This window comes from Siphateles boraxobius, unplaced genomic scaffold, assembly GCF_051911475.1.
Source record: "Siphateles boraxobius isolate OS27281-9 unplaced genomic scaffold, OSU_SipBor_1 5, whole genome shotgun sequence".
Taxonomy (NCBI): domain Eukaryota; kingdom Metazoa; phylum Chordata; class Actinopteri; order Cypriniformes; family Leuciscidae; genus Siphateles; species Siphateles boraxobius.
This window is the reverse complement of record NW_027509141.1, coordinates 8,967,994-8,994,106: the sequence shown is the minus strand read 5'-3', so window position 1 is coordinate 8,994,106 and position 26,113 is coordinate 8,967,994. Positions and strand designations below refer to the sequence as shown.

The following is a 26,113-nucleotide window of genomic DNA, read 5'->3' as shown; positions in this document are numbered from 1 at the left end:
GCCATCAAGAGGTATTTCAGACTGGACGTGCTGTGATGCAGGGCTCTCAAGTGTCACGCATTGAGCGTGACAGTCACTCATTTCGGTCTTTTGTCACGCACTCACGCCACACATTGTATTTCTCACGCAGAAAAACTATTTATAATACATTTAATATGCTGCAGCTCCCAAAATTTCTCTGGCCGTGCCGCGCACACTATGGAACCGGCAGGAATCAAACGCGTCTCCTCTGGTGTTGTTAGTCGAGCTACACAATAGCCAATCAGAAAATATCACTATTGTATCTGGGTAAGATTTAACGCAACAACCAATGAAAAAAATTAAATTTGTCATGAAACAACACACTCAAAGTTAGCTTACTACTCTTCGGCCGGATCGCAAGCCCAAACAAGTGTGTGCGACGTGCCTGTTGTTGTTTTTTCGGTCTAGCTAGATCCGGTCTGGTGTTATAGTTTTTCTAACGTTACTAGTTGTATTTATTATGTCTATGGTTGCAACAGCATGTGAAAAAAACTACAAAGTTTGCTTGGCCAAAAAGAGCGTTAATCGCGCGATAAAAAAAATTGGCGCCATTAAAATGGGTTTGCGTTAACGCTGTTAATAACACATTTACCTGACAGCACTATATATATATATGTGTGTGTGTGTGTGTGTGTGTGTGTGTGTGTGTATTTATATGTAGATTAGAAATCTTTTCGAATGGATGTCAAAGGAGTAGAGGCTTCACTACACTGAATAAACTGCTTTTGTTGGAAAACAGCTTATTTAATGACTCAACAGCCTATCAGCTAATCTTCAACATGTTTGCCATTGCCATTAAACTTTAGGAAAAACTTCTGTTTTATAAAAGAAATCAGACTTTTTTGTATGCAAACAGTGACTAACCGTCGCATAACTCTAAAAGAAATTCCATGACTTCAAGGCTGTAATGTGATTGGTTATCCAGAAACTTGTGATCCAAGTTGGCCGTTACGCTTCCTCCAATTGTAGCCCTGTTATCTCCCAATAATGAGACCATCTCTGCTAGAAAGCTACAGGCATGCGTGTTAGATTGGGGTTGGAGCTAAACTCTGCAAGAAAATTGGATCTCAGTGGAGCCCAGCCCTGGTCTAGTTGGTTTTAAAATTTGTCAGCACAGCCTTACTGATATATTTGGTTCATCTCTTGTCTGTAGCCCAGAATGTTAAAGTGTCAGTACCTTGATTGTTGATGCGAATGTTCATAGGGATTTGTGCCGACATGGCCAGCAGGTTGTGCTGCAGAGCTCTCTGCAGTAGCCGCTGGTGTTCCTCTAGTGGTAGTGCAATCTTCTTCTCCGGAGGCTCGCCGGTCTCCAGCTTGTCTCGCAGCTGCTCCAGTGCAGCTACCTGTGCGATGGTGGCCTGCGCAGCTGCAGCCTGGGCCGCAGCTACTGTCTGACTGGCCAGAGACACTGGCAGACGAACCCCGTCATCCTCTACAACAGAGAAAAAGATAGAAAGACAAAACACATTTGAAATAAAGCAAACCATATGGCAACATTAAAGAACACGTGTACACCAAGATGTCGTTAACTCTTTCCCCACCAGCATTTTTTAATTTATTTTACATATGGATATGCTTACGATCGCTTTCGCTTGTTTCTGCTGCTTCTTCGCCTGTGTTTTGATCAGGAAATTCAGTACTCTTTGAGAGGAGGTTTCATAGTGCCCCCAACAGTGAAAACCAAATTACCTTTTTTAATTTTCTGTAAGGATAAGATGGAGGATCCGTTGGTGGGCAGGGCGATGCCCATGGGTGGCATGGCGAGTTTGGGAGAGGAGAGCATGGTGGGTGTTCCATTGGGCGAGTAGGTGAAGAGTGAGCTGCCAAAACCTTGCCTGCGTCCCTCTCGCCGGTTACTGTCGATGGCCACCTGCAGCTCGTTGGGATTGCTGAGACCCCTCTTCTCACATTCGTAAGGATACAGATACTTCATATACCTGCAGAGGGGTGAGAAATTAAGAACACACAATAAGTTCTCTACTAATTAATGATCTAATTGTCCCTTTCAGACAAACCAACCTGCAGTCCTCTTACTGTGCGTTCACACCGCCGCCAGCAAGAGCGTCAAAGTGGCCGGAAGTCATTCATTTTCAATGAGAGCCGGCGGCGAGCTCCGGCGAGGGCGGCGTGTCTTGGATGGTGAGAGCGGCGAGGAGAGTTGAAATCTGGTCAACTTTATGGTAATTAACTATGACACGGTTTTGCGGCAACGAATCGGAATGTAGTAGTGCTCCGTTTGAGAGGATTCCAGAGAAGGCAGTTCTGTAAACTTTGGTTCCGACCACATTAGTTCCCAAGCATAATAGAGGAGAGGTTGATCATTTGAATTTGATAAGGCGGCGCGCAACACTATTTATAGGCAAGATTTTCGCTCAAATACACTTTTTCTGCGGGAATGTAAATTAGGATAGAACTTAACCATGAACACAAAAGCCACATCACACACATGACTTTTAATTGGTTTATTTCGTTAGCAAACATGTCACTACAATTGTTAAGTGCTTTCCATCGATCAATTTTCTGCAAAAATAACGATCGACATGCTTGTTTGCTTTACGGCCACTTTAAATGAAGTTCTAAGAAAGATCTACGTCAGAGCATCAGAGCCTCCACGAATATTTCCACAGCATAGCTGGTAGGGCGGCGAGAGCGAATTTTGCCGCTCTCTGCGGCGGCGTTGTGAACGCACAGTTACAGGGATGGGCTCGCTGGAGTCACCTGGTATTATGTAGTCTCAATCCCAAAGTGTAAATGGCATAGGTTAGTTGTCACAATGAGCGAGAAAGATTGACATGGAGCAGCTAAATCTCAAACCTCAGTGGAATCACCCATTTTAAAAACCGTTGTACAGGAGTGTTTGCTGGCAAAAACAGAACACAACAGAGCTCATAATAAAACAACATCGGCTCGACTTTTCAGAGATGGAGAGAATTGAGGGATTTGAAATGTAAAAGCGACGCAGTGATGGTATTTTTATTACTCAACAGGTATTTTATTGAACAGATGAATTGCCATATGTAGCTCTCAAACAGAATTTATTGTTAAGCACTATCTATTGCATATATATATATATATTCATCCGCACAGTGACGCAGAGCTGAAGCTCAACCAAAACAATGTTGTTCTGCAAAATGCCTTCAGTTTTGTTTTTAACCGCTAGAGGGTCAGAAGTTACATAGTGTACCTTTAAAAATTTAACTTTAGTCAGACCACAGCAATAATTTGTACAGTAGAATGTGTTGTGCTTCGGATATCAGGGTGACTAGCTGAAGAAGTTACCATAGCTATACCCATTCATAGACAATACTTCCTTGAAAATAAATTCCAGCACAGCGTTACAAAAGCCCATGAAATGACCCTTCACAACAGATAATGCTTTACAATGAACTCTGTTTGAGAGCTACATTTGGCAATTTATCTGTTCAATAAAATACCCTACTCACCAGTTGAGTAATAAAATGGCATCTCCGCATTGCTTTTACAACATTTCAAATCCTGCAGTTCTCGCCATCTCCGAAAAGCCAAGCCAATGTTTATTCGGGTTTTATTATGAGCTCTGTCGCGTTCTCTTTTTGCCAGCAGACAACTAACCTATGCCACTACCACTCCATACACGCGTCAAAGTAGCACTATTCTCTATTTAAGTATATGACAAGATACGAGCTGGCGAGTGACGCATGTATGCAATTTCCCATGAAATAATCAAGACAGGTTTAAAATATAAACACTTCTGACAGGCTTACCATAGTGAATCAGGGTAAGACAAAAACACATTTTGGAAGAAAGATTGTTGTATTGACTCATTTAAATTGTGTTAATTTCGACCAAAAAAAGTTACATAGTGTACCTTTAAATAATGACCATATAAGGTGGAGGTGTCAGCGAGTACGTACTGTGTTCTGAGAGTGAAGGCAGCGCTAGTGATGGAGGTCGGCAAGTTCAGGCCCTTCGTGATCTCCCTCCACAACTTTTTATTTATGACCTCCACCAGCCCCCCCTTCTCTGTCACCAGTTGGTACAGCATGTAGAGGTCCAGCACCTGCTTGGCCATGATGGGAATCCTGTTCACTGGGGTCCCTGCACAAAAAACAAACAGCTGCGTTGAGCGTCATAGCAGCAAATATACACTACAAAAGGAAAGAAACTCCCATATGAGTCTGTATTTGGGAAAATGTCAGCGTTTTTCCTAGGCAGCAGGTTGTTTGTGCTATAAAAAACATGGCTGATAAAATTCTCACAGCTCATTAATTTATTAATCAGGAGAGGGTTTAACAGGTGTTGGAGAACATTTTCCAAAGCCAGTGGAGAGGGTTTATGTAAATGTATATGGGAACACATGCTTCAACAGTTCCAAGGCCAGAGCATGACATGGACATTTGTTAGCACTCCCACGTTTATAATCTAACATGTGACTGTGGGAGCCATAGCCCAAGTTCAACATGATACAAACAGAGGAAACTGCAGTGCTTTGATATAAATACACATTAACATCACCGTGGAGATGTGAAAGATGAGCTGGGTGTTGATGTGGGTGCATAAGGGGCAGACTTTGGACAGGTTTGACTGATAACGGACTCTGCAAGATGTCATATGGAGATGTTTCTGAGCAGGGAAAGGGTGATTTTCTTTACACATACCTCTCTTCTGCATAAAGCTGAACAGATCGTCCAGGAACTCCTTCCTCTTTGGGTCACTGTCCAGTTCATAGAGCTGCATAAGGAAAAACAGACAAAAAAAGTTAAAAGCACAGTGCATGAAAATGTGTTCATCACTCTTGACTTCCTGATGAGGAATTGCATTATTTAAGCAGTAAAGCACAAGAGGCCAAGCTATATTTTGAAGTCATGGCTAAACAGCACGGTTAGCTAGCAATAGGCAATAGTGCCAGACTTCACATGAACAAACAGGAAAACAGGTCTCACTACATCTGCTTTACGGAGGAAAGTGTTGCCTGCGGTGTGAACTGATACTGATATCTATGGACTTATGGTAATCGGTTAAGTTAACCTAGCTTGTTCTTTTTATTGCTGCCGTTTTATTCCATTTAAACATCTAAATGTTAGTAAGAAGAAAAAACTAAAAAAACTTTCAGATATCATCCATGCAATGGACATCGGTTATGCTCATCTTCCAAGTTTGAAGTTATCTTGAATAAAACGGCTCAATATTTAACAAAGCACATACAAAGACCTGAACCGGAAGCCATGCGACCTGTTTTACAGAATATGGAAGTTTGTTGTGCATAACCCCCATTTCGTGCTTGAACCATATTCATTAACTTCAAGTGCACTATTGCTTTTAACAAACACCACACAAAAAAAAATAAAAAGGACATCTATCTATCCATTACAGCTGTTACCATGGCCATGTTTGGAACAGCATGCTACCATACTATGACCAACGATACTTTCCAAAATGAGCAGTAAACAAAGCACATTGTGCAGAACAGTATACACAACAATGCAGTGGAAAAGTAAGGTCTTGCGTATTGCAGTGAATGAGCCACAAGTAATACCTGTTCCACGATGACAAGTTTTCGATTCACTATTTGAATCGAATATTCACTACTATTAATATTTAAATTATTCATTATCATTTTTCATAACAATGTCCACAACTAATTCAAAAAGCGATAACTGGACAGCATTGGCTGAATGAAATATGCAACATGATGAAGTGATGTAGAGAGGTCGAGTTATAACAATACAGCATCCTATACTTTGAATGCATTATGCAATGATAAACTTTTCAGTTTCAAATACTATAAAAAGTAGTCAATATACAGTATATGTGGTGCAGTATTTAGTAATTATCATAGTCTGTATACAGTGATCCTATACCAATGCATATAACTATTTTGAACAATCATTTTTCATTTTATGATTCATTAATGAACATTAAAAATGTAACGTTAAATGGTATTTTAATCAGATCTTTGGTTTCAGTTAAAGCAATATTATAAAGAAACGTGTGAATACCTGAAGGACCTTTATGATTCAAGATTTGAGTGTAAAGGTGATGCTGGGGGCCAGCAGAGGGTTAATTACAGGATATATGCGTTTTTGAGGAGTGCCACACAATAAATCTCTCAAATGGCTTGCCTCTTCTCTATTTTCAGTTGGGTACTCAGGTAGTCAAATTATGGGTAAGAAAAAAATAAGGGTGCGTTCTGTGTCCCTTTTACCTGCCAGTCTGTACAAAACCAGCCACCCAGCCCCCCATAAAATTCTAGGTCTTTTTAAGAATACCTCAATGTAATGCTTAAAGGGATAGTTGACCTAAAAATTAAAATGATGTCATTAATTATTCACCCTCATGTTGTTCCAAACCCATAACACTTCCGTTCATCTTCAGAACACAAATGAAGATCTTTTTGATTAAATCTGAGAGCTTTTTGTCCCTCCATTGACAGCCTAAGCAACTACCACTTTGACGCTTCAAAAAGTTCAAAGATATCATAAAAATAAATTAGTTTAGTAATTTTTTTAAGAGACTCCATCACTTTATATGATGAACAGATTTAATTTAGACTTTTATTCACATATAATCATTGATCAGCGAACATAAACAGAAGCTCAACCGAACCTGCTTGGCACGCAAGAACAAGCCTCATTGGTTCTTGCAGAAGCTCAAACATGCTGTGTAACACGAGAATGAACCTCATTGGTTCATGCAGAAGCTCAAACATGCTAGTTACAAAAGTGGTAGTTACTTTGGACAGAAAGCTCTCAGATCATCAAAAAGATCCAAAGATGAACGAAAGTCTTACGGGTTTGGATCGACTTGAGGGTGAGTAATAAATGGCAGAATTTTCAATTTTGGGTGAACTATACCTAACATGGGTGGCTGGTTTTATGGGGTGCTGGGTGGCTTTTTGTAGAAATTTAACAGTTTCATCTCAAAAGACTCAAAAGCCTTAAGAACTCACAAAACTGTAACTGCTCTTGATTCATTTCAAGTTTTGACCAAATAAAATGACTTATGATTCATCATGACATGATTATCACAAAATGTGATTCAGAGTGAATGAGCCAGCCCAATTTAAACCAACAATGTGTTAAACCAACATCTGTTTTAGGTGGGGGGAAGCAGAGACATCTGACTGTACCTCAAATACAGGGTGGAGGAATGTACCATAAAAAGAGTCGGTTGGATATGAATTTTAATATTTTTTCTTAAAAAAAGAAAACTGGCTCACAAGAGTCGTTAGTTTATATAGCTATGGAGAAAATACTATAAGAGTACTTAATGCGACATTCATGTCTTGTCATAAATAATAATTACAAGTTGAATTCACAGCTATATTCTGTTATGTCTGAGGACATTGTGTAAAAATGTAATGATTTTTCCTTTAGCAAAGTATTGAAACAAGGAAAGCACATCATAAATTGCATATTATGAAGTGACATCAAATTTAAAATGTGAGATTAATTGTTGAAGCCATTGCCATTTTGTTTTTATATGATGTCACAGTCATCTAAGATTGGGAACATCTAAGATTCCAGTTTCCATCTTGTGATCATCCTTTTTTTTTGTTTATCGGAATTGTGACTCAAATCTAGTATTGTGGCCACTCATTCAAGCTTCCTTAAAGTAAGCAGGTAAACAGGAACCAATAATTAAGATTTTAACACTTGCTCTGAGATCTCCCTCTCAGGGGACTTCAGCTCTCACCAATGGATAGAGCTATAGATCCTTTTGCCCCAAATTCTGCTGATACACCCTAAGCCCCCACCCTCATACCATGGAAACACATCTGTTTATCTGTTTTAAGCGGGTGGAAGCAGAGACATCTGACTGTACCTCAAATACAGGGTGGAAGAATGTGCCACAAATTCAGGGTGGAGAAATGTACCATAAAAAGAGTCGGTTGGATATGAATTTTAGGCTCTAAATGTTAAATCAAACTTGGTGGTAAAAAAGTAGTAATGACTGACGTCAGAGCTATGCAAATATAAACATCCAACATAATGAACTGAACAACCTAACCGACAGAACACAAACGAGCATTTGCGTCCTTATTTGAATTCAGGAATGCACCTAATAATCATGTTAAAAGTAACAAAGATGTAATAAAGGTGTGAAATGCTTTTGTGGGCTAGGTTTACTTCTCAAAAGGTATTCAGAAGTGAGCGAGTGAATGAATGAATACTGAATTGGATACCTTGGATTGACATTGAGAAGGTCTGACATTGTATTTCGATGACACGTGAGCTGTTGCCCTCGAAACAACGCAGCAACATTTCACACCTGCCAATCACCTCAAGAGGCAGGCAAAACGACAATGGGGAGGATGGGCCGGAAATAAGTGAGGCCCAAGTGGGGGAGGGTAACAATGAAAGCACAAAAGAACAGTATCAATCTCGAAGATTCCTGTTCTCAGACGCCTCAATCTTACTTCATTTGAGTGATGGGGTTGCATTGAGGGCAAAGGAGACTGTGGTTTCTGTATTACTGAGAGAAACTAGAGGGTCACAACGTCCCTAGCTAAACCACGCCTAACCAGAAACACCTGCAGGGAACGAGAAATTGATTTCAGAAACCTGAAACTCTGAATTCTGGCTAAATTATTCAAATTTAATTTTTATATAACCCATACTGAAATCTGTGTGGGCTGAAAGTCAGTTCAAAGTTTCGAATACACTCAATAGATAGTATAAAATCACTGAGAAAAAAAAACAAAAAACACCTTTATCAAACTCTACCTAAATTCAACTTTAATACACCACAATGAAGTATTATTTAATCCAAGAGTGATGATTCAATCATTATTGTATACTGTGATATTAACTGTTTGTTTTATGTTGATTTAATAATGAACGGACGCATTAAAAATCTGAATGCCTGAAAGATCTTAATGATAGAAGCAACATTTATCAACTATTTCCTAAATTAAACTCTATTTCTGAAGTCACAGAAATATAAAAAAGTTGCATAGAATGAACTACACAGATGTCACAATTAACTTAAATTTGAGACGCCTGCTCAGACAGAAATAAAGACAGCCAACAGGATGAAACTATCTGCTCTGAATCAATTACATTGGAAATTGTAACAGCTCCAGTCATTTATCCTGAACTGTCTCGCAGTCACATGGCCTGTTCATCCCCATCAATTAGAAATTGGTCAAACATTTGACTTCTGATCCCAGACTTGTCCAACTACCCTCATTCACCAACCGTAGGTACAAAAACATTTGTAAATAAAATCTGCGTGGGCGAACGGTTTCACATAGAGATCATGATTCATAAATAAATGTACACATTCTTCTACATTTAGAACCACATGTACTGACCCCCCCCATCCCCCCCCCCCCCAATTCATTGTGGAATAAAAAAAATTTTTTTTATCAAATGTAAGAAATTCCCTTAAAGAGCAAGAGCCATTTCAGATTGATTAACAAAAAGCTTGAGAGAAAGTGTGATGCAATGGAAAAAAGTGCTAGCCTAAGCTTTTCGGCCATCTTTGTTTACATTCCAGTGTCTAGAACCCTATGTCTGACATCAGCTCAGAAGCAGCAGCAATGCCTGGACAATATCCAGCTATGAACTACTCCTCATAACAGTAATTCTTGTGCTCGTTTTCCTGCTCGGACATGGGTAAGTGGTCTGTGCAATTAAAGCTGTTTGAATTGTAGAATACCTATGGGAGATGTATGTCTGAAATAAATATGAACACATGATGTCAAGTCGACATTAATCAGACGATTTATTCACGGTCTAGATTCCTTTCCGAGACAGGAATAATTAAACGGCTGACTGATAATAGGTCAGCGGTGAAAGCAAATCTGGGAATTAAGCAAATGAGGCACTGATATGTTTACATCAGGAACTGTGAGAACTTCATTTGTTTAAACAAAGAGTGGAACCTGGAGATACACATAACTACAAAAAGTGATACCAAATGTATTTAAAGCAAGCATACTGCAATTCTACAACTATAAAAACAAAGCACCGATACCAAACATAATTAGCAAGAGTTTACGGCAATTAAACAACTGGTCAAGCGATAAAAGCAAAACGATAATACAAAACATAATTAGCAAGAGTTTATGAAAACTTGACAGTCAATCAAGTGATAAAATTGAACATTGAAAATTCCAAATGTAATTAGCAACACTGCAATTTAACAACAGTTTGACAGATATAAACAAAGCGAGGACACCAAACCAATTAACAAGCGTGTAAGTGTATGACAACAACAAATTGACAATACCATGAGTAATTAGCAAGAATGCATGTACATTTTTAAAACAAGTAGGATATATTGAAGAAACAATGGATCAAACCAGAGACTAAAACCACATAAAAAATATATAATCAAGATTCCAAGCTCCACACAGCTTTGTGCCTTTAATGGTCACCCCCCTAACAATTTGCAGTGAGCAAATCAATGTTTAATGTTAAAACCACTAAAATGGCCACTGCCTGTAGAGGGTGTGATGAATTTTTAAAGAGCCCTTTTCTTTACGGTCCATCTGGGCTCCATTTGCCCTGCTGTTCACATTTACAGCGGACATCAAAGTATACTTCTCCTTTTCTCAGGAAGTTTGTGCGAGAGGAAGTGTAACATTCTATAGAGCTACAAAATGAGAACTATTATACCTTCATATATGATATCATGGTAGTCTCCTATTATAGAATAACAATACATCCAGTTGGTTTATGGCAACGTAAACTAAAAGTTCCTCAAATATAGTTGTGTGGGAAAACCAGTTATCACCTTAAACCACAGAAAACAAATTAACCATATACAGTAGTATAGTATTATGAATTAAATGTATCATCATTTACTCACCCTCATGTCATTCCAAACCTGTGTGACTTACCTCTGTAGAACATAAAGTAAGATATTTTGAGAAATATCCAAGTACTTTTTTGGCCATACAACAGAAATCAATGGTATCGAAAACATTCTTCAAATGGTTCGGAACAGCATGAGGGTGAGTAAATGACAGAATTTATTTATGGGTGAAAATTACAGTCCGATCTCTTCAGTATGACTGATACCAACATGCAGTTATAAATATGTGAATCACACATTTGAAATTAGTTCATGCAACTACTTTACCCAAGTAACAGATATTACATATTTCGCTTACATTGACATTTAAATATTTAGAATAAAAAAAAATGTATGTAGTAATGTCAATCACAAAATCAGTGACACTCCCTTTGAAATCCAATCAACTGTAGACTGTTTAGGGTTGACAAGTACTGTAGCAACTTGCCACTATAATATAGAATACACAGACATTCAAGTGAATAACGTCTTCAGCCATGTCGACCAATCAGAATTTAGCTGTTTGTTTTAAAAACATATATACAGTGCATTGCAAATGGAGTTCAAGTAATTCAAATGGCTACATCCTGAAAAGGCTAACATCAATATTAAATAAATGTTCGGCACTGTGAGCTCAGTTATCAGGAAGAGGAAGTTGCATAAAACCACCTAGACCGTGAGTACATATAGATATACACTCCTATATGACTTCTGCTCAGACTGAGGACGATTTAATTAAAAAGAAACCGTGCGCACCTGGCAGCACCAAGAGGAAAATTTGCATTGGGACAAAAATCAGCCGAAACAATTTTAAGATCCAGCATGTGACTAAATCTTATTTACAAGAGGATGAATTTAACCTTACCATATAGAAGAAGAAAAAAAAGAAAAAAAAAAGGCAAATCACAACAATCCCAATGAATTTAAACCACAATCTTGGCCGGCTGCAAACAACAGCAATAAAGCCATAATCAGTGTGTAAATGATTAAGACATGTCATTTTTGATACCAGCGAATAAATCTTTTTTTTTTATTCAAGTCACTTAATGGCAGGCACAGATAGTCATGCTAGAGACTTTGGCAGCATGCCTTAAAACACGATTAATTAATATCAGTATCAAACATAATCAGAAACACAGAAGCTTTGTATTTATTTTGGCCGTGTCCCAGCTGGTTCAGGAGAGGGACCAGCTGTCAGCCTTGGACATGCTCGTGTAATGCCAGAGGATAGGTTTACTTGTAGCTCGATGTGAGTTTTTACTTGAGTAATGGGTTTTATTTGTTAAAGTGTGCCAGAGTTCAGTTTGGAAGGTTCCAGCTGTGACGGCCGATAAAGACATTGGCAGATTTTTTTCCCCTTTTCTGACAGGGTCCAGATTATCACTTTCCCTCAGGCACATTCCTCACTGCCCACACCCACCTGCCCAAAATAAACCCCAGGCCTTAACCCTTTCCACACATACTGTAGCACATGCACTCTCTCTCAAATACTGGAGTTTCCAAACAAACTAGTGTAAGGCAACAGGCAAGTATGTATAAAACCATTTGAGTGTTGTTGAAACTGGGTGTATCATCCAGTTTCAGCATTCTCATATTCAGAACGGGGGGAGGGGTGTAAAGTATACATTATACAACCATTCAAATGCCACCAATCATTGCGCTACATCTCAACGTACAGAGAGTCCTGCTTGTCTTGATTACGCAACTGCCCACAATGTTCACTGCCCACGTTTTCTGGCAACGTCTTGATATGAAGATCAAGCTTCGAACTGAATGCTAAAACCCAGATAGCATTTCTGTTGCCCGCCAACCAACAGTTGTAAACACCTGCAAAAGCTTCACTCAGCACATCACATGGCCAGCATACACAAATCACATGACCTTGTTCTCAAGAAGGGGACAAAATGTCCAAATCAAACATGAGCATTTAAAAAAATAAAAATAAAAACTGCACGGCTCCTTAACCGAAGATCTGTGTTTAAAAATTCCCTCAAGACGGGTACAAACGTTCACAGCACTTTGAGCAAATGATGAGTGTACAAAACAGTCATAATGGGAAAGCATTATTGCTACGGCATGGTACATATTCACAATAGAGCTACTGCATGATGCCTTTCAGTGCCATAAATCAGGCATAAAACCATGAACATATATGGCAGCTGTTTAAAAGACAGTCACCAGAAAGGAAATCACAATAAATAATAATCAAATTAAACTTAGTGACAAATCCAAATGACAAATTCGTTTTTCTAAGGCGTTTTTTAGAAATTTTTTTTTTTTTTTTTTTACTTTATTAGATAGTATAGAGCAGTGTTTCCCAAACTTTTTTCAGTCGAGGCACCCTTTGAAAATTTTAAAAAATTTGTGGCACCCTACACTAGTGTTGTCACGATACTACTTTGACACTATACCTTGAAATGTATTGATTTTCAATACCACAGGGAATAACTGCCGTATATAGGCCTACTGTCATATAGATATTTTTTAATATTATAATTTTTTTTGTCCATCCATTTAAAGTCTAGGAAATCATTAATTTCTTCTCCAGAGATCACTTTACATGATGACATATTTAATTAAGGCTTTTATTCATAATTCAGCAAAACATTGCTCAATTACCATTGCAAATCTCACCAAAATGTTTGCTCACTCAGTGTAGGCCTATTTGTGTTTTTATATTGGGCTAACTTTGTTATAATTGCACAAGATAGCTTGTTTTTAATATATTTTATAATGTAATAATTTCACAGTTAATCTCCAAATTAATGTATAAACAACATAAAGAAGTATATTTTAAATAATTGTTTAATGGCATCTTTTTTTATGAATGAAGCCCAGTATCACTGATACCAATACTGCTACTGATGTCAGGAAATACACAGAAATTGAATGAAGTTATCAAACACTTTAGTCTTCACTGCATAAATTATAAATGAAATATAGATGAATCCTTATTAAAGCTACAAGCGTTCTTTAGTCAAGAGCAGTGAGTAATTTTCTCTGTTACCTGTTCTTTGATTCTGTTGTCACTGCTGCACTTGTTTATCTCACACGCGTCCCATCTTCTCACAACTCTAATTTAAGACTTTAACTAATTTAAGACTGCTCTCATGAGGATACTCAACAACGGACATTTTGGCATAACTGTGTGTTATTATTCGTTCAAGCACAAAAGAGAAGTCGATTCTGGCACGCGATGCGCGTCGTCCTGTGTCAGCAGGACATTCACAGACAGCGCGTTCTCTTTTGTCTTTTCGCGGTTGCATGGTTTAAAAGCATTTGCATGAATAAGAACGTGATTATATAATGTAAGGCTAGCCAAAGGATGACAGAAAAAAACGGATGCTGCGTTAATTGTGTTTAAATATTTTTTAACGCGTTAAACTGAAAAACATTAATCGCACGCGTTACCGTTGACAGCAGCACGGACATAACCGATGTGTTTGTGAATATTCGGCAAGACGGACGTTGTGACAATGTTTCGTGTGTATTTGACCGTAAGCGCAACAAGCCATGAAAAAGAGGCAGCTTTATGTGTGGACGCTGGGAATGAAGCACGAGAATGAAATCATGCGGAAATCGCAATTCAACGAACGCAGAAAACGTATGATTTGCATTTTTTATTATGAATTTGTGTGCATTATTTGTTGTTATTAGACGCTTCCGACGATGCGAGATTGATGATACATTTATTATTATTTTTGTACACATTTTAGCAATTTTAAAATGTTTAATGGAGTTTTTACACAGCACCCCTGCTCTCGCCAGAAGGCACCCCAGGGTGCCGCGGCACCCCGTTTGGGAAACACTGGTATAGAGGACAGTGGATAGGAAGCAAAGTGGCCCAGGATCAAAAAGGATTGGCTATGACTTAAAGGGATAGTTCACCCAAAATTGAAAATTCTGTCATTGATTACTCAGCCTCATGTCAACGCTGGTGTGTGAATGCGCGTCTGAGATTATTATTTTGTAAATAAAGTGGTAAATTATGGCGGGTTTCGCAAACAAAACTCGCATTGCTTCATAACACAGGTTAAACCACTGGAGTCACATGGATTATTTTTATGATGTCTTTACTACCTTTCTGGGGCTTGAAAGTGATAGTTGCGTAGGCTGTCAGAGATGGAGGACACCTGATCGGGCCAGTGGAGGGACAGAGATCTCTTAGATTTCAATAAAAAGATCTTCATTTGTGCCCCCAAGATGAACGAATGTCTTACGGGTTGGGAATGACATGAATGTAGTAATTAATGACAGATTTTTTTGGGGGGCGAAACTAACCCTTTAATTGAGACAATGATTCAATAAAAGACAATATCTCCAATCTGATCGCAAATATACCAGGGATGGCTTAGCATGATTTAGAAACAATATTAAGTGGTTTCAAGACCATTTTTGAATATGGCTTGCAGTGTGTGACATGTGGCTGACTAATAGGAGTCATTGTCATTGACAGCTGCTCCGGATGAAGGCTCTTTATTGGCTTAAATCACAGAGTAACAGAACTTTTTTTGTTTGTAGGAACTCATTTAAATGGCGAGTCCTTCAATGTTTAAAGTTCATTTTGACAAACCACAAATATGATGCGTGAGATTCTGCATGATCCAGCGTTTGCCTTTATGTTCTGAGATAATCAGTAATTATGTCTTGAACCTACTTCATTTTTAGGTCACAATTTGACATCATAAGCCACAGCCTGCTCTTACGGGCTAAACCACAGCTAATCTATGTGACAGATAATGTATGTGACTATTTGATTCATGGTTCAGGTTTAACAAATGGCAAAAACAAAAGCATGTAATAAAATAACTTTCAACAAAGTGGCTTTTGGAGGGAATGAATATCAGTAGCTTGTAACGATCTTGTAATGAACGCATATAGTTTGTGATTAGTTGTGTAAAAAGCACACAAACATGATTAAAAATGCAAGTATTTTGGTGCGTGAAGGTCAGATTTACTCAATGTCTCTGGCTGTATATTGCTTAGTTCAGGAGTTCTGACTTCATAACTTAAGATCACAAAATCTCACACTCAGCATAAAACTTTGCAGCTTCAGTGAGGTCTTTTGGATAAATTAGTCACGTTATTTCCTCAAGGACTGTACCCCGTCGTTGCTTGCAAATATTTATTTGATATCCTGTTTTACTTTAACAAACTTGAAAACCTGAAGAAGACCGTAACATTGGTATTTCAAAGCAGGTTTCTAACATATGTTTCCATTCCAGATAAATATTTGCACATTACGACAGTGAACGCAACAAATACTATTATTTACACTACATTTATCCTACACACCTGCAACCGTCCAGGTGTGCGAGGAGTGTTTATTTAGTTTGCATTTCCTCGAGGCTAACATCATTGTGGCAAGACCTGTTTCAGGTCAAATATACCCACAGCACCCACCTGTCTGAACTGCTCTTCATAGGTCCAGTCTGCGTGATCCTGCCCATGGAGTGGCCCATGGGACGAATGAGCGGAGTGAGTCAATGCTCGCGGTTCGGTTTCAGAAGCAGGCTGAGCCTTTAGCAGCTGGGAGTGAGGGTGTAAATGGCGGTGGGGTAAGAGGAGGATGCCCCTGCCTGGGGTGACTGCCTCACGGCCCGACGGCAGCCCTTCGTCACCGAGATCGTCATCATAGTCTTCCTCCATCTCGCCCTCAAAGTCATCTTCATCCCATTTCTGTTTTCTGAAACACATTAGATGGTGAAATGTTAAAGAAGCAACACATGAGAGATGGTTATAAATTCAGGCAACTCATTAATTTAATGAAACATTGCTATGGGTTCAATGTTCTCCAAATGCACTACATCAAAATTTCTGTGAGAAAATAATTTACAGAGAGCCACAGATTAAATATAGCGTAGGTGCAAAGTAGATTTGTACATTTTCTGAAGATATGAGGGATGTTTGTCCAATTTCTTTTTAGCTGGTGTTTTTGACATTTCTGACTCAAATGTGATGTTTTTTTGTATTTTTTGGTGGGGGGGGGGGGGGGGGGGGGCAAATGTTTGGAATAAAGTTATTATGTTTTTGAAAGAAGCTTCTTATGCTCACAGAGGCTGCATCTATTTGATTAAAAATACTGTAAAAACAGTAATATTGTGAAATATTATAACAAATCAATTTAAACATAACAGTTTTTTAATGTAATATATTTTCACATGCAAGTTATTCCTGTGATGCAAAGCTGAATTTTCATCATCATTACTCATTGTCTTCAGTGTTACACGACTGATCATTCAGAAGTCATTCTTGATTCTTTTTTTTTTCTTTTTACAAAAAATCCCACTTACCCGAAACTTTTGAATAGTAGTGTATCAGTTTCCACAATTATGAAGCAGCACAAACATCTCAGCATTAATAAAAATAAGAAAAGTTGCTTGAGCATCAAAGCAGCATATAAGAATGATTTCCGAAGGAATAATGTGACATTGAAGACTGGTGTAATTATGCTGAAAATTCAGATTTGCATCACAGGAATAAATTACATTAAAATAGTTCTTTTAAAAAGTAATAATTCACAATATTAATGTTTTTACTTCATTTTGATCAAATAAATACAACCTTGTTGAGCATAAAATACTTAAACAACATTACATTATTATTTAACTTTTGATTGGTAGTGTATGTAATGTAAACAACCAGCTCAAGCAGCAGCCAAAAACTCACTTGCATTAATTTGCATGTGACTGCCCACTTACATCTGCTCTTCCTCCTCAGACCCCATCATATCTTTGTATTGCTCCTCCACTTCCTCTTCATCCTCTTCATCCTCTACATCTCCTCCACTGCTGTGTTCAGACATGGGGCTGTCGGCCCTCTGAAGTCCAGCTGCTACTGCGCGCATCGCTGCTAGCGCCGCCATCTGCGCCTGCTCTGTGTCAGAGGCAGAGATTGCTTTAAGCTCCTCCCCCATGGGGGCGGGGCTGCGTGATTGCCCCGCCTGCTCCATCAGCAGTTTGGCTCTCTGCTGTCTGTGCAGGTTCTCCATCACCGCCTGCAGCTTCATTGCCTGAGAAACAGGACAAGCTGGGATTCTTGCCCCTTCACTTTCCCCCACACTCGAAAACAGGTGGGACCACTTTTTATAACTTGATCCAGAGGCAGTGCTTCAGAAAACAGGAAGCGTTGGTCTTCTACTCGACAGACACCTGCAGACAGCTAAGGGGAAGATGATCCCCACATACAGGGGCCTACCTGAGAGAGAAAACAACAGAAAAATTATATACTTAAAACATTTTTTTAGCCTTTTGACAATTTTTTATATCTAACAATATTTATGTCTCTGCTCTGGGAAAAACAACACTGCACATTTTTTATTTATTCATTTGATAAGTGGAACAACGCACAATGCAGCATATTCAAAGACTTCGGAAGCCACACATCAGCTAATCTTTATACACTAGAATTTTTGATATCCATACAAGTAGTAAGAAGTAATGACATGATATATGCATAAATGATGTAAATGTCAGACTGTTCCTCGCAGAGTTAAAATATAGTGCAATTTGAGGTCTATAGTCCTTTTTGAATCCACATTCCTCATTTACTGAAGATTAAAAAAAATAAACAACTTCTGTGTTCCACTGAAGAATAAAAGTAATATTTAAACAATGAGAATGTGTAAATGATTCCTGTAGTGTAAGAATAAAAATACGTAAAAAATACACTCGTTTTTTTTTTTTTTTTTTTTACAAATTAAGACTATAAATGCAACAAAAAAAAAAATCACTAACATTAATAGTAATCAAGAGAAATATTTAAAACTTTTTACATGAAAACTGCACTCTCATTTCAGTGAATTTTGAGTGATTACACAAAAACAAATAGTTGAATCAGAATTTTGAACTGATACAAATGACCATGTAGCATTTGAAGTGGAAATCAAATAAACTTACCAAGTGTAACGGTTTAACAAGTGTAAATCAGAAATACAGTCTTTAGACTTTTACTCACAGGACATGACACAAGAAGGGACTATGAAACACACAGCCTATTCACAATAATTTTCTGTCTAATTTATCTTGTCCTATAAGGAAATCATCTTTCTCCTCACATTTGCATTTCACTATTTGTCATCAATCATAACCACACCTTAGTCGATTCACTGCACTTCATAAAAAATCATCATGACAGTGTCAACATGCCATGTGATGCTTCGTTGATTATATTGGGAGTGCTGGAGTTGTCACGTTACGGTGCTCTCTGTGTAAAAGGGGAGTATGACATCTTGATGCTGGATGTTAAATTTAAAATGCGTCTACATTTTTGTTTACTCCATTCATTTTATATTCCCTCGAACTTTGTTTCTTAAAACATCTCAAATCTCTTTTCTTTTGTCTTGTCCATATTGTGGGTCACGCAAGCAGGTTTGAGCTTGCGCAAGAACCAATTAGTTTGTTCTTGTACGTCAAACAAGTACAATTGAGCTTCCGTTGACCATTGTTTATACGTGAATAAAAGCCAAAATTAATTCGGCCTATCATATAAATTGTCTCTACATTGAGTTAATCCGCTTAATTGGTTAAAAAAAAAATGTTTTATTATGAATTTATGAACTTGTACTTTCAATGGAGGGACAGAAATCGCTGGTCTTGAAGGTTTCATTAAAATTTCTCGATTTGTGTTTGTGAATGAATGAAATGAATGAAAGTCTAAATGGAGTTTGGATTGGTGAGTGATTGATAACAGTTTTTATATTGGGTGAACTATTCCTTGAACTTATTTTAATGATTAAGAAAAACTGAATCAGGCACGGAACAGAGTACCCTAAAAAAATTGAGGAAAGAGTAGAGGATTCAGATGGACAGGATTTTGAAGGTCTCTGGGAGTTTATGGGTTAACCCACAGAAATGGATGCTGGGCGCTGGAGATTGTGAAGTCTGAGCAAACATAGTGGAGATAAAGGCAGCACTAAGGGTCTAATTCCACACTGATAATGAGTGTCAAGTTGGCCAACATCCAAATTCACCATAGGGGTCTGAAATCCATGCATTTACACCATACATTCAATACAATATCATATTCTAGTCAGCCATGAGTAAGAAATAGAGCAGTCATGATGAAGATGGACAGAGAATAATGATTATTGGTTTTTCTTTTAGGCATGTAACTGAGTAAAAAGTTCTTCAAACAGATAAATACAAATGAGTTTAAAAGGTTAACACTTTAATATCTCTAATACCTGCATAGACTAACTCAGTCTGTTCTATACGTGCATTGCAAAGTAATGGAAATGAAACCGAGATGTTCTGGTCTGGTGACATTCTTTACTCTAGCATTGAGATCTCAGAATTTTAAGAAACATCAGATCAGTTTTGGAGAAGCCACATTAAAACTGCCACTTGTCAAGCTACAAGTTTCTCATAATATGAAAGGGATTCAATTTCCTTTCTAAACAAAGTATTATGTTTTCCTCTGAAATTAATTTCCTTGTACTTTGATGTTACTTAACCAATAACCAAATACTTTACAATTTTAACAAACTAACCTTCTAGGTTTAATATGAACATGTATCAATTTGGTTTTTAAGAAACAGAACACAGAAACCAACACTGTGTACGGAGATGTGTGCTATGATTGACTAAATCTTCCTGTTGCACGAGAACATATGTTAGTGTTTTGAAAAATTATTTGATTTTGAGACATGTTTGCAGTATTTTGGTAGACATAGTGTATTGTTGATAGAGTATTATTGTATTTTGAAAATTAGTGTTGGAGTTTAGTTTACAATGTGTGATTTTGAGCATGGAATTAACCGTTTTGCCAATTGTGTGTTGCAGGTGTGTTGGTGCGTTAAGAGTTTAGGAAATTTGTTAAAAGTATTGAAAAAATTGTAATAGCGCTTGTAAAAAACTGCATATTCCTTCATTACACACAGACTGATATATTTCAAATGTTTATTTCATTTAATTGTGATGATTAAAACTGACAACTAATGAAAATCCCAAATTCAGTATCTCCGAAAATTAGAATATTACTTAAGACCAATACAAAAAAAGGATTTTTAGAAATGTTGGCCAACTGAAAAGTATGAACATGTACAGCACTCAATACTTAGTTGGGACTCCTTGTGCCTGAATCACTGCAGCAATGCAGCGTGGCATGGAGTCGATCAGTCTGTGGCACTGCTCAGGTGTTATGAGAGCCCAGGTTGCTCTGACAGTGGGCTTCAGCTCTTCTGCATTGTTGGGTCTGGCGTATCGCATCTTCCTCTTCACAATACCCCATAGATTTTTTATAGGGTTAAGGTCAGGCGAGTTTGCTGGCCAATTAAGAACAGGGATACCATGGTCCTTAAACCTTAAACCATGGACCCTGGAAACTTTACACTGGACTTCAAGCAACGTGGATTCTGTGCCTCTCAACTCCAGGGTTGCGGTTATCCCTATTGCTTGTACACTTTTTTCTACCACATCTTTTCCTTCCCCTCACCTCTCTATTAATGTGCTTGGACACAGAGCTCTGTGAACAGCCAGCCTCTTTAGCAATGACCTTTTGTGTCTTGCCCTCCTTGTGCAAGATGTCAATGGTCGTCTTTTGGACAGCTGTCAAGTCAGCAGTCTTCATGATTGTGTAGCCTACAGAACTAGTATGAGAGACCATTTAAAGGCCTTTGGAGGTGTTTTGAGTTAATTAGCTGATAAGAGTGTGGCACCAGGTGTCTTCAACCTTTTCACAATATTCTAATTTTCTGAGATACTGATTTTGGGGTTTTCATTAGTTGTCAGTTATAATCATCAAAATTAAAAGGAATGAACACTTGAAATATATCAGTCTGTGTGTAATATCCAAATTCCACTTTTGAATGGAATTACTAAAATAAATCAACTTTTTGATGATATTCTAATTATATGACCAGCACCTATATAAACTCAGGTGACAATAGCTCATTTTGGCTGATAACCTGTACTGGTTCCAAAATCTACCAACACCATTGCCATAGCTTTTGTTGGGCAATGGAAAAACTCTTTACATAAAATTACAGCAAGAGATCCTGGGGTTGAACCTCAGGCATCGGTTTGAATTCTCTTGAAATGGTATTTTCAATGTTTCAGGGAAGGTGAGCCAATCGTGTAACCTCGTTACCATCTCTTCAGCGGTTCCCATGACGATGGTGTGTGTAAGGGCTGTGGGCAAATCTGAGGGCGAAAGCGTGGGCCTCCATATACATGAGATTTCCTTCCTCAGAACAGTTAGAGAACAGAAGTGCACATGATTTCACATTCTTGGCCCTGCATTCTTGAGGATATTGTGCCATTGAGAAGACTTGACACAGTTGTTCTGTTCTGACAACAGAAAATCGAAGAGGAGAACTAATTTTTTCCCTAAATAAAATAAGGAAATGTTAGGTACCAAAGCACTAGTACTCCTAAAAAGTATTGGTAAAAAAAAAAAACAAGCAAATATAAGTGAATATAATGGGCTAAAATTATGTGATTCAAAAGCAATAAATTGTCATGATGTTTAATAATGAACTCAGATATTGTCTAACAACAATGACTTCAACACCTTTTTCTCTTCAAGAACAGGATGCAACATAACATACCTTAAGTTTACAGCCTCAAAGGCGCCGATATGATGCAAGAAACCCGATTTGTCAATTTCACAATATAGTAGGCTAAATACAAAGAATTGAAAACGTGTGTCACTCAACACAGCTAGAGGAAGTCTGGAAAACACATAGCAAATGCACTCTGCTGATTTAGAAAACATAGTGAACTGGGCACATTTGGTATTCCTGAGAGCATTACCTCAAGCAAGGCAACACTATAGCACAACTGATCCCATGAAAAACAGAATGTGCATCTTTATTCCGGAATCGACAGTCATTCAGGTTTAAAAGGCCTGGCTCACTATTACAGTCTCACAAATCTGTAGGACAAATCATATTAAAACATCAAGCTATAGAAAACAAACTCGGAATAATAGCATTTTTAACAGATATTTCTTTGAATTTCTGTCAGAAGGTTGCCTTAGTCTCCTCGCTTAAATTAGGTTTGTGTGTCAAAAGGCCAGAATTATGTATCTTGTACAACATTTAAAAGAGGATAAAAACTATATTCTGTAAACTTCTCAATTCTCATTTTTCTTCACTTTGTTACAACAAACTGCATTGATGTGATTAAAAACAGCAAATTATTAGTTTCTTTAAAGTATTTTTATATCACATGACAAGGAGAACAATATATAAGCCAGGCCGGTCTATTGATTAGCCAATGTTTGGCTATATTATCAACATTGGCTGTTGTCAAAAACTATCTTTCCATCAGTTTCAAAATCTACCAAAAGGAGAGTGCAAATATTTAAATATTGTAAGGGAATTGAGTGTAACTTTGTACATATTAAGTGTTTAAATTGAGCGGTTTTGTGTCTAGTCTCCCTTTAATCAAATTTCATTATCTCGATGCATCAGACAGCAGATATTAAAAAATCTAAAACAATAAAGGTTGATAATTTATTTATTTTTTATTCTCCAAAACAGCACACAAGCAGTTAACATGAAATACCTCTCCTGAGGTGTGACATGCTAAAAAACTAAATTATGGAAGCTACTTTTAAGACCTCAAACAACCCATGTGGAATATTTGTACATTTGGCAGACAATTTTATCCAACGAAACCTGTATTGCATTCAAGGTACATATTTTCTCAGTTCTAGCTTTCTCTGGGAATCAAACTTAATGACCTAGACATTCCTCGTGCCATGCTCGAGAATTTTTTTTTATTATAAAAAACTGAAGGAAATGGTTTGCATTTCTGATAGGTTTCGCAGTTGTTTACAGTTCAACTAGAAAATAACTATGAAAATGTTGTTTCAATACAGCAATTCATTACCAATAGTGTTGTCAAAAGTACCGGTAAAAACATAATCTTAGCTTTGCAAGCTCGCAAATCGTTTCCTTATAACCAACAAAGACTGAACACCATGCAAATAGATGAATTATAGGCAGTTTTTTTTTATTATAACAGGAGTTTTCACTCAAGTCTGTGAGCTTGCGTACCTACGGCTGAACTGAAGAGACATCAGCTTCGTTGATTATCAAGGGAGCAGTCTTTTTCCAGCTTTCTCTAGCTTTGCTTACTTTCTGCACAACACATTTATAATTTGAATAAAAGTTTTTCATGCTGCTAAGCAGGGGCAATTCGGGTATGATTAAAAAATATAATATATTGTTTGTATACTAGGGTAGGCAAGCCGTGAGCAATATAGTAGGTACCTATCAAGTACATCTCTGAATATTGAATTAAATTCTAATCATTTTAAATACACAACTAATATTCATTAAGAATATAAACAAACTTTATATTACTGTAATTGTATAGATTAACAATATGTGGGTAAAAAAATTTTTTTTTTCCTACGTAATATTTTAAATATTATTTCTTAACTCTACATTTGTGCAGTAAAATTGACTTTAAATCTACATTTATCATTTTCATTCATGGAGATAAATGTGCCATAATTTAGTGGAGGATTTCTGTCATCTGGTAGCCTGACATTGTCATACTCAGATTCTAGTCAGAATGTGTGTCTGATACTGGTCCATTGGGCTGTGATTATGGGGCGTGTTTCAACCGAACCAGGAAAGAAAATGCCTCTGCACTCAATTGGATAGACCTACAACCAATCAGAGCAATGGAGTAAATGATGTATGTTGCGCGACACATAGTTGTCAACATAACTCAACTGCACTGGAAGAAGATGTGTAAACTATATTTGCATGTGTTGTAAAAAGAATTTACGGATACACGGAGTGTACAGGGAAACAATGACTACAGTGTTTTCATTGCGCCCCATCTTCTTAGCGACCATCGGGCCAGCTGATAAATTAAACTTTTGCTGAATCCCATAGGAAGGACGGCAAAAACATCTTTCCGATCGACAAATGCCTTGATCGCGGTTCTCTGTTCCTCTTTTAAAATTAATTTGATGTCTACATCTTCTATAACAGAAGCGATGGCTGAATCTACACGTCTAAATTTTCCAGCAGCAGCCATTCTTTGTTGTAAACGAGTTCAACCGAAGCGCTCTTTGGTGATGTGGATGATTACGTTACTGTTGATCATCTGTCCATCATCGTATAAAGCCCGTCCAGACAATTTGATTGGTCCAAACAGCTTTGGTTCGGGCATACTTGCTTCACAACGGATCAAGTCCAGACATGACATGGAAATTACCACTATAACCAGTAGATGGCTGCAGAGGACCACTCATTAGCTCATTTGTCATTTCCACTCCCTTTTATAGTTCTTTTTGTTTTGCTTTTGGATTGATTATAAAGTGAATATTATAACAAATTTTAGCCATTTTATTTAAAAGAATTAAGTATAACTAGAGTAGGAAAAGTCACAAAGTCTTTTTAAATGAAAAGGAAAACCATTCAAACCATTTAAATGAAAGGAATTTCTTTAAAAAAAAATCCCAGATTTTACACTGGATGGGAAACGGTCTTGAAATGCTCCTGCACCATATTACGTAAACTGCATTTGTGACAAAGAACTACACAGATATCATAATATATCATTTAATGCACACGTTGTCCTCTGCTTTGACTCTGGCGTTGCAGAACATGATATATAATGCAGACTAAAATACAGGGAAGAGCTGAACCTCTGCCACCATTCTGCCAAGGCAATCACAGATTAGTGTACATATTAAAGGTGCAATGTGTAAAAATTGAGTATCTATTAACAGAAATGCAATATGACATCCATAACTATGTTTTCAGTGGTGTATAAAGAACTTACTTATTCTAAGGTAATAAAAACATTACGGTTTATTGAGACATTTATATCTACATAACCACGGGCACCCCCTTCTAGGGATGGGAATCGAGAACCGGTTCTTCTTCAGAACCGGTGCCCAGTGAACCAATTCCTTGGAACCGTTAGTATGCCTGCTTAACGATTCCGCTTATTGGTTCCGCTCGTTGCAAATCTGTCATGACGTCACACACGCGCTGCCTTGTTTTGGTTCAGAACGCAGCAAAAATGGCATCGAGGCAGAAGCGCTCTAAAGTTTGGTGATATTTTACGCGAAAATACGACAATATGAGGCGCCTTCTAGGGCTTAAATCAAACTTCTTTCACGCACACATATATGAAACACTTGCATACACGTATACTAGTCAAACATACATGTAGGCCTACACTGCTGAATGCTCAAACAAATACATATGAAATGCACAACGACACACCTAAAGTCGCTCACGCACATACACGCAAACTCTACACACACGAGATGCGCGGAAGTCTCCAGGCACATACTCATAACACACACAAACTCTCCACGCACATACTCGTAT

General features: G+C 37.7%; 1 protein-coding gene across 1 annotated transcript in view; it reads right to left on the bottom strand.

Moving 5' to 3' along the window:
* The window catches only part of arid3a (AT-rich interactive domain 3A), a 41,527-nt gene that overhangs the window by 5,375 nt on the left and 10,039 nt on the right, over positions 1 to 26,113 (bottom strand). Inside the window, exons 2-7 of the mRNA XM_077202686.1 lie at positions 17,508 to 18,003; positions 16,210 to 16,492; positions 4,662 to 4,734; positions 3,918 to 4,101; positions 1,714 to 1,961; positions 1,199 to 1,456 (exon numbers count right to left, since the gene is read on the bottom strand). Coding sequence (XP_077058801.1) covers positions 1,199 to 1,456; positions 1,714 to 1,961; positions 3,918 to 4,101; positions 4,662 to 4,734; positions 16,210 to 16,492; positions 17,508 to 17,815 — 1,354 coding nt within the window. The 5' untranslated portion in view covers positions 17,816 to 18,003. The remainder of the gene's footprint in view (positions 1 to 1,198; positions 1,457 to 1,713; positions 1,962 to 3,917; positions 4,102 to 4,661; positions 4,735 to 16,209; positions 16,493 to 17,507; positions 18,004 to 26,113) is intronic.